Genomic DNA, 10146 nt, shown 5'->3' with positions numbered 1-10146 from the left:
AGTTACTGGCTCCAGACTTAGTTCCCACTGAAAATCAGTATATTTTCCCATTGATTTCAATGAGATTTAATTTCAGCCAACACAGTCTGGATCCAATCCCTTGTGTGTTATTGCTCAGAGTAGCAGAGAAATAGAAAGGCAGCAGGGGATAGGGAATTAATGGAAGAAAGGGGGAGAAATAAATGGGGTACTGCGAGGAGGGTGTGTGTATGGAATTATGCATTGTTAAAAGGAGGATTCAAAGAGAACCCAAGCTATGAATTACAAAAAGAAGACAAAACAAGTAAAGACATTTAATTTTTAAAGACATTTTCTATTATTTAACTTAGAAATGTGAGCTGCTTGATTTAATAAAAATATAAAGTGGTCCTCAGAGCAATTTGAAGCATGGTTCTCTGATATGGAGGAAAAGAATATCTAAATTCTAACCATATTCTGGCAGGTTAAAGTTGTTTATAATTGTTTATAGATGTATACTTTTGTGTATGCTGCATGTTTTTATGGTTTTAAATTTTGTATATCATTTTAAATTGTTTTAATCTTATGTAAACCTCCCAGAGAGGTTCGGCTATGAGGCTGTATAGTACTGTAATAAATAAATAAAAATAATGGACTATACAGACAGACACAATACGGCTGCAAAAATAATTCGCCAACAACTGGCCATCAAATTCAACCTCATCAAAAAACCTATACCATACTATACATACTCACCTGAAACAATCTTGGAAAATACAGATTGTAAAATATATTGGGGCAGAACAATTCATATGGACAAGACAATACCTTGCAATTGACCAGACATAACAGTTATAGACAAAAAAAAAGAATAACACACATACATCATTGATGTAGCAATACCTAATGACAAAATGTTTTAGAAAATGAAGAGAAGAAAGAAAACTATACACCACTGGCCATGGAGATTTAAGAACTATGGCAACAGGAAAAGGTCACAAATATACCATTAGTCACATCAAATCACTGGCACCACATCAAAAAACTATACAGAAAACCTTCAGAAACTGGGCCTACCAAAATATATTCACACTAACATCCAGAAAGCAATCATACTCAAAACATGGTCAATTGTCAGTAAATTCCTGAACCAGTAAAAGACAGCATGACCTGATAAAGCCCATCAGGTCCATCTAGAAAAACTGAAAAGAGTCAATCATCTTCTTCTTCTTCTTCTTCTTCTTCTTCTTCTTCTTCTTCTTCTGGGTAAGTAATGGGAAAATTTGAGCCTTCCTTTCGAATTTCAACAAGCAGGCTAATGCACATCAGGAGTTTAATTTATAAAACACATGATCAAAGTTATAGTAGGAGAATGTGGTTTGGGTTGAAAAGTTGGTGGTGGGAAAAGATTTGATTGTGCTGAGACGAATCTAATTGAAATGAAATTCGCAATAATAATAAAAAAGACTGCATGTGGTACCACCACACATTTAGTGTGCCAAACACTTTTCACAGCATCTGTCTTCTTTGTTGCAGAGTGATGTGAAAAAACTGCCCAACCCCCCCCCCCCCCCCGGAAAGCTCTTCATAAAATGAAGAAAATCAGGTCACTAATCTTGCAAACTTTTGAACTAGTGCCTACTCAAATGTTCTTGTAAGAAGGTATGGTAAAAAGGAAAGGAAGAGAGCACAGCAAATTATCCTCTTAATGCTTAATTCATTAAAAACATGAAAGCTTGCACGAAACTGCTGCCCTGCCTCCACTACCAAACATCCTTTTCGCCGAAACTGCCAGGAATTGCACATGGATGCAATGTGTTGATTGTCACCAAACTTGGCTTCAGGCCTAAGCTTCTGTTCATGATTTAGACATGACAGACTGTGCACTTTTTAAATCAGTGTGTTGCATTCCTGGTGACGAAAGATAAGCTCCTTCAGGATAAGATCATTCAGAAGGTTTTCTGGGGAAAACATCAACTCAAAGACTAATCAAAAGTAGCAACAAACATTCTAAGCACAGCATCCACTCAAATTTCACCTTTAAAAGCCAACCAATTTCAATCAGAGAAAAATAATAAGCGTTTAACTGGCTGGATTGTATCCTAAAAGCTTTCCTATTATAAGTAGTATTTGCAATTGATGTACTCAGGTTTACCCAAACTGTTTGTCAAATGCCCTCAGCTAGCAATTTATTTTTAGCAGAATTTTAATGCATATGTGCATGAAAAATTTACAGAATTTTAATGCAGTTTGCGTTAGAGAAAATGTAGAAGCCGCATAAATCATAATTTAATAGCCACTAATTTAGGAATGTCTGATTCTCTACTTGACAGCCTTCAAATGGTTGGTTGTTGTTGGGTTTTTTTCTACTACCCAGCCCGAAATTATTTAATTTTATATAGCCACATTTAACTAAGAATAATTATTGAAAAGCAGGCTATAAATCACCTAACAAACTAACAGTATTTGTACACTTAGGCTGGAATCCATGTGGTATAATAGCTACAAATCCTACCAAAATGGATTTTTTCTTCAGAAACAAACAGCACTTACCCAACTTTAAAAGGCCTGACCTTAAGCACTCACGGGAGGACAGCATAGATTCTTCCATTGTTGTAAATACTAGTTCTGGCTGTGACAAGGAGGAAAAGCTTTGAAGAAGAGGCAGCATTTAATCTATAGGAGACCATTTAATGCTCATCCGTCTTGCAAGGGAGATAACATGCAGACATTTCACCCTGTGTTGAAATCTTAAAAGTATACTGCACTGAAATGTTTTAGAAACCATAAGCAAGCAATGGCCTATTTATTTTACAATTTTTAAAAGCACATATTTTTAAATATACCAACACAAATATTTAAAAGTGTATTTCTAAATAAAAATCCATGCAGATCATTTTGACAGCACATGTCTTCACTGTGCAAGTCCTTCGACTTTGTGAAACCTAAGTTTTGTGAAAGCTTAAGTGGTCCAAACCAAATTATGACAGCTCCTGGGATGCCGGAATATGTTTCACCACACTCATTCCTGAAGTTCTCAAAGCACCAGTCACTTTCCCAGTAGCTGCCTTCTCTTACTGTACCACATTAATTAGGACAGAGCTCCTGCCTGTTTTATCAGTGACATACTGACATTTGAATTTACCATAGGGAAGTGTTTAATTCCCAGTGTGAGGCATAGAAATGAAGTGTAGAAGCAAGGTCATATTCTTCACAGATGTAAATTCTTTAAGGATTGGACATGTACATCTTTGCATATGCAGCCTTATAGTTGTTGTAGGTAATACAGAATTATGACCCAGGTGAAGGAGACCTCCCTTTAGAGAAGGGAATTCAGACTTAATGTAAGAACAATTCAGTGCCTATGTTTGTCTGGATGTGTTTATAGGCAGAGTTGAAATATGAAAATTAGACTTCAAAGAGATTTGAAACAGATATTGAATTTATTGGTCAGCTATGAGTAGGAAAATACATTGGTAAAGAAAAAAAAGACAACCCTGTATATAAATATAATACTAGCTAGTTAAAATTTGACCAAGAAGAAAGTTCCACTGAAGAGAACAGTAAAAGCCCTTGTTTACCATCAGACCATATTCAATTTCCCATTTATCATATTGAAGAGCTGCCTATAGACAAATGCAACATTCTTTGAGCTTAGTGCAGATGATGTGCTGGTTTTTTTTGTTACACATATGGTAAACAAGAGTTAGTCCAGTGCATTACACGTTATACAGAAGTACTGTGAATAGAGACTAAGAATCTAAGTTTTAGACACTACTTAAACATACCAAGATACCTACATTTTAAAAAAGCATACACAACCAAAAAGTATAGCAGGAGTTAACATATACTAAAATACTGTGTCAGGCTGGATGGGGAAAAAACAGATTCACTACATAAGCTGTCAATTTTACCTGCAAAATTTGCAGTGTGATTATTTTTGCTGAAAATAGTAGTGCAATTATTTTGTCTTTGAGTTCTTTGCCCCATGGATGAAGTGAGAACTTGACATCTGAATCTACTATTATACATTTTAGCCACAGCAGAATTCATATAATTTTAACCGTTTTACATCAGTGGGCGTAAGTCTGCATCTTGAATGGTTAGCTTCACAGACTTGAATGTTTTAAACCCACAAATAAAAAGGGACAAAATAATTACACACATTTCCTAGAGATGTTTCTCTGTGATCTTAAAACCCTAGAATCCCTAATATTTTATATTTCCCACTTAATTCCACCATAATTGAATTTATGCATATGTATTAGAATTATCAACCATAAATATGTAGGCTGTAGTTATGAGATTTTTCAATATGTGATCACCGCTAGATAAAATACCTAGTTTGCTTAAACTGGGAGATGGGGACAGGGAGCCTTATGCCCAGCAACACTCTATGCCCTTTTTAAATATATGTGATTATGTTAATAACACAGAACATATATTATGGGAACATCCAAAGCCACCTTAAGTAAATAAAGTGTTAAGGTTATTGAAAATTATCATTTTGTGAAGACAGATAGTTTATTGCATTCATTTATGAAATGTCTGAATTTGTTTGATGCAGAAATTTCTCTTTAAAAAAAAGTATTACTTTTCTGAAAAAGACTGCTAGACACATGTGGTGCAACTTATATCATTCTGCAAAGATTCAGAATGTTTCTCGGAGTGAGCTTCAATTCATTACTGTAGGATCTGACTAAAGGTCCATTGATGTCAAAGGAAATCCATCCATTTTTCTGAGCTCTCATACTTCAAGAATCCTATTACCCCAAACACGGAAAAGTAATTTGAGCTGCCCATAGATTGCAACATGTCCAGGCAAGAACAGAGTCCTTGAGCACATGAATGGGCTCATAACATTTTAATGTGCTGCCATAAATTCATATATCGATATATATATTTTAAGACTGAACAAAGAAAGATGAAAACGCATGTGTAAAGCTAAAACCTTTAGGATTTACCAAGTGCACTCAAGCTCCAGCTTAAAAGGAAAAATTAACTCCTTCTAAGAAATATAAAATGAATAAGTGCTTCCCTTCCATAAAGCTTTCTGGACGTCTATTAAATAACCCAGATAATCAGGAAACAAAATAGGTTGAGTATGACAAGCTAAATTGGCTCCATTGCCACTGAAAATTGTCATGATGCACATTACCAACACATTGTTAAGGAAACATGAGTAAAACACCTTTTTATTCACACTTTTACAAAATAACCCCAAAACCCAAAAAACAAGAACAGAAAAGCAACACTACTCATTGAATCTACTACATCAATTATTACCAGCATTCCGATGTACTGATTATAAACTGGACATGTTTGGTGTTTGAACTAAAAAAAACAAGTAACAAAAGAAAAACCAGGTCCTAGACAAGTATTCAAGATCTAGATCTTTTCTACAGAAAATTTAAAACGTTTTTTAAACATGAACTCATTGCGAATTTATTGTTCTCTTTAAAACAAAATGGTTAAGCACTTCTAAATGCTGATAATTTTCTCTTTATAAAATTTTCAATTACTAAGACTTTTTTTTTAAAAAAAAAATCATTATCTTCAGAATTGTTCAATTCAAGAGTAAGCTTTTGTTTCTCTGCCTGCAGTTGAAAGAAAAGCACTCTGACCAAGTTCTCTCTCTAATTATGAAACAGATTACTGAAGGTATTGTTTGCGGAGGATTAGACTGAATTTCCCTTTTAGGACTCTATATACACATATACATACACACACACACACACACACGTGTGTGTGTGTGTGTGTGTGTGTGTGTACGCAGGCGTGTGTCACACACACACACACACACACACACACACTTGGCTTTCAAACACTAATGGCACTAGGAGGGTACACTACATCCTTAGTTTTGTTGACACTTTATAGAATAGGACTTGGTCACTTTAATGATCGATCTGAAGTGTTGTCTAGGGAACCTGTACTGAAAACGCATGTCTAGTTACACTGCTTCATAAAACAGAAGACGGTACACTTTATCTTAGAGGAATGATGACTGAGGAATGACTGAGGAATATGGTTAAATTGAAAAGGAATTCACATGATAGTATGGGGGGGGGGGAGGAAGAGAAACAAAAACACACAGCATTGTGCAATGACATTGAAAGAAGCAGTGCATGGGTATCAGAAGCTTAGCATTTGTGTACCCACAATCTGAACATGTTCAAAAAGTGATATTCAACGCTTCACAAAGGAAAAAAAAATAGATGCCACAGCTTATACAAAAGTATCTTCATAAAATTTTCACAAAATGTTAACATTATTTTAAAAAAATAAAAGAGGATGCACAGGTTCTCTCTGCATGCACAGGCAGTGCTAATTGAGAACAAAATCAAGCAGGCACAGTGGAGCTAGAGAATGGGTGACTGAACACAGACACTAAAAAGCTGTACACAATGTTCTGCAGTTCCCCTTCTGACAGAAAAACGTTAGAATGTATATCTTAATAAGGGCTATCAATACACAAAAGCCTAATCATTTACTGCTTAGCTGATCTGTTGTTTAAGTTAAAAGAAATTAAGAAATGCACGTAGGTTAACTAGCTGGAAGGAATTTGCTATGGTTTTTATCAAATTTAAAAGCAGTGTTCTCAATTTAAAAAATGAAGTAGTACATAAGGGCGTAAAACCCTAACAGTGCAAATCATTAGCAGAGAAAGCCTGGTGCAGCTTCTTTTACAAGCTGGCCTTTATAACACATGAAACAGATAAAAATTTAGCCTTAGTTTACAATACAATCATTTTCCAAATCTGATTTTTTTTTAAAGTACAAAATCTCATAAATCAGGTTTTCTGTTGTTCATATACAATCAATAAAGGCTAAATTCAAATTCTATATTTTACAAACAAACAAGTCTGAAAAAGAAGGGAGTGAAGTATGGAAGAATGGTCTTTTGATGTTTTACTACTGGCCTCAAAAAAGTAGTGCTACAGATATCTGTGCAAAAGAGAATTTATTATAGTAATTCCCTATGTTTTCAAGGCATGAAATATTACATTGGATAGAACAAACAAATTACTTGTAACAAATCTAAGAAAGGTGCAAATGCACCAATCCCTGTCTAACAGTATATAAAGCAAGTTGGGCTCAGAATTGTGTGTCTGATAGCACCTGGCTTTTACTATTTCTTTATCAAATAATTAGATTTAAAATTAAGATCATTACGAAAGATCCCTGTTGGCCATACCTCACTCCTCTATATTCAGATTTTACAATTTTACAAATTCGATTGAGGTTGCCCTCTAAAATGTACTTGACTACCTCCTGCTAGGCAGATGGATTCCATTTACCGGAGGCAGGAAAGGCAGCACCAGCTCCAGTTGTGCAAAAAGTGAGAAGTGGTCAGAAGGAATAAGTGGGTGTGGACAGCCACTTATATTGTTCTCTATTAGCCAATGATGATCCAAAGGTCCCAGGATGCCAAGAATATTCAGCTGAGGTTTAGAGTAGAAGATGTAGTCAATAATACCCTAAACAAAAAAAAAGGGTGGGGGGAGTCAAAAGTATGCAAATCAACCCAGTGGAAACAGTTTCAATTGGTTTTAGATATGTGTCAGTATCATCACATTACTCCTGTACTGAAGTTTACACTAGTTGCCAGTGTGTTTTCGGGACCAATTTTAGCCACCGAAACAATATGGATCCAATTCATCCAGAAATATCTGCTCACATATAAATCTCCCGCTGCCTACAGTGGTCTATGCTACGGCACCTTTCAACTGGATTACTATAATGCATTGTATAGTCAGAATAATACATTGAAGGACAGTCAAAAGATTCAAATAGCTTCAAATTTTAGCTGGTTATACACAGATGGGTTTATATTACACTCATTCTTAAAAAGTTGCCTATTCGGTTCTGAGTCTAATTCAAGGTGCTGGCACTTACCTTTAAAGCCCTAAATGGCTTAGGACCCAAATACCTAAAGGAGCATCTCTCCCTATTTTTGCCTACCCATGTCTTATGATCTTCATGTCTTATGATCCCCTTTGCAAGGGGAAGCTTACTCCATAGAAAGTACGCAGAGGGCCTTCTCCATGGTGGCACCCTAGGAAGCTTGACTGGCACTAATTAAAACTTAATTACTTGTCCAGGCGTTTTAAAGCATTATGCTGCTTCATGTTTAGTTCACCTTCCTGATTTCTCAGAAACGTTTAATAAATATACTTAAAATACTATAAATAAATAATGCTTTAAATAAATACACAGTTGTTTCTGTGTAGAGTTCAAGCACCTCTCATGTCACCACCTTCCAGAGATTACTCTTCCGCGGTCACCACCCTTTTAAGCACAAGCTGTAGCTGCTGCTTTTGGTGCTGGTAGCGTTAAAATGTTGTTTCCTCTGCCTGGGAGAGCTTGCTCTCTAATTGTAACCCTGCTTTCCTCTTTTCAAAGAGCTTTCACAATCCACTACCCTATGTTCACATTTATAGGCTCTACGTTTTCCTTCCATTCCTGTCCAAGCAGATCATAAGGCTTCTTGGCAGGGTTTGCACACTATGCTAAATAAACCTTAAAATAGTAATAATACAATGGGAATGTGTTTCAACTGATAGACTCTCACCTTGAAATCAAACGTGTAATTTGTATAAGGCATTAGGCCATTCTCATAGGCACTCTTCAACTTGAAACCATGAGTAATCCTTCCATTGGTGGTTCCATTTTTCCCATTACAACTGAAGTTGGTGAGACTTTCATTATACCTCAGTTCCTTAAAATCTTTGTGGTTTGTTTCCACGCCACCAGTGCTCAAATATTCAACCACACCTATGGTGAAAAGAATAAAAATACACCACAGTAAGCATGTTGTTCATCGTAGTAATATTGCATTTATCTTAATAGCACGAGTATCCCAAAGAGGCTGCCATGCTCTGTTTTAAATACACACATACCCACGAGGGAATTATATAGGGGTAAGACAAAATTGCGGAGGCCAGAACGATAGACTAGGGGTGCTTCCAGACAAGGCTTTTTATCATGCCATTGCCCTGCCTCATTCATGAAATTTTACTGGGAGACCAGATGGCATCTTCCACTTGTAACACTCCTGTGTTTTCCAACTGCTTCTTGCATCTTTTTCCTTACTGCAGAAATTCCATTAAGGAACAGAACAGTGTTCTACTTGTTAGCATTAGGAGCCCTCCGCCTGGAAGCACCCTAGATGCCTGCAATCCTCAGATCAATAAACCCAGCTGAACACCACCACTTAACATTCATGTATTTATTTAGTGTTCAAAATAATTCACATACATCAATAATCTCTACAACAAACCTATAAGGTAGCTCAGTATTATTATCTCCATGTTACAAGTGAAATGCGAAGGCTGAGAAAACAAGATGAGACGATGACTTCCTGGATCACAGTGGTCTCTCAGCCACCACAAAGTTAACACATTTCCAAACAGAAGTTTATCACCTATTCGGTATTCACTCCTGATTCTATGCTTTTACACCATAGTTCTTCAAGCATGTATCAGCAAATTCAGCATACCAAAAATGGCTAGGTGAAACATCTTGAACCACAATTATAATAATTAAATTGAATATGAGTATGCTTACCAGAATCTGGTAGAGAATTCAGATCTGCACACAGTACAAGTGGAATCGTGGCATGTTCTCCCGAAGTACCAGGCTTGAGGCTCCGAGAGGCTTTGTCAATTATGTTCTTTACTTCAGAAAGGAACATCATGGTCTGCACTAGCTTCACATCAGAATACTCTGGGTCCCAGTGCATGTGTGCATTTGCTACAAGGACTAGCTGTTTGTCCATTCCAGGATGTGGCTTGCCAGCTAAAATGGAAAGTAAAAGGCACCTCAGATGGCAGAAATCATGGGTTCCATCAGTAAAAAAACCCTTTTAAAATACTTCAAGATAGATAAATCAGGTCAGCCAGTGGTAATTAATTTGAACCTCACATTGCAAAGATTTGTTTAACTCTGCCATCCATTTTATGACTTAAAAACAAAAAAAAGGGTTTTGTGCTCCCTCTGCTGGCTATATTACATTATTGACATGATGACAAATAGCTACAGTGACAGATTGCAAATGAGCTGTGTCTTTAAAACTAGTGCTAGAACATACAATTTTGTAGCAAACATGAATACATACACACACACGTGCACACACGCACACACTTGTACTTTAACTGCAGTATCTGTCAGTCACTGCACTTTCCC

The 10146-nt window shown here is 36.3% G+C and overlaps 1 protein-coding gene across 4 annotated transcripts in view; it reads right to left on the bottom strand.

Moving 5' to 3' along the window:
* Positions 1–3378: 3378 nt before the first annotated feature.
* Positions 3379–10146, bottom strand: part of CNOT6 (CCR4-NOT transcription complex subunit 6) — a 40714-nt gene continuing 33946 nt past the window's right edge. For all 4 annotated transcript variants that reach the window (XM_063120821.1, XM_063120824.1, XM_063120822.1 and 1 more), the window contains 3 exons: positions 9529–9759; positions 8534–8736; positions 3379–7439 (listed from right to left, as the gene is read on the bottom strand). In XM_063120821.1, coding sequence (XP_062976891.1) covers positions 7227–7439; positions 8534–8736; positions 9529–9759 — 647 coding nt within the window. In that variant the 3' untranslated portion in view covers positions 3379–7226. The remainder of the gene's footprint in view (positions 7440–8533; positions 8737–9528; positions 9760–10146) is intronic.

Source organism: Elgaria multicarinata, chromosome 3 (genome assembly GCF_023053635.1).
Source record: "Elgaria multicarinata webbii isolate HBS135686 ecotype San Diego chromosome 3, rElgMul1.1.pri, whole genome shotgun sequence".
In the NCBI taxonomy this organism is placed as follows: domain Eukaryota; kingdom Metazoa; phylum Chordata; class Lepidosauria; order Squamata; family Anguidae; genus Elgaria; species Elgaria multicarinata.
Note: the sequence above shows the minus strand (reverse complement) of the source record. Positions and strands in the feature narration are given on the sequence as shown.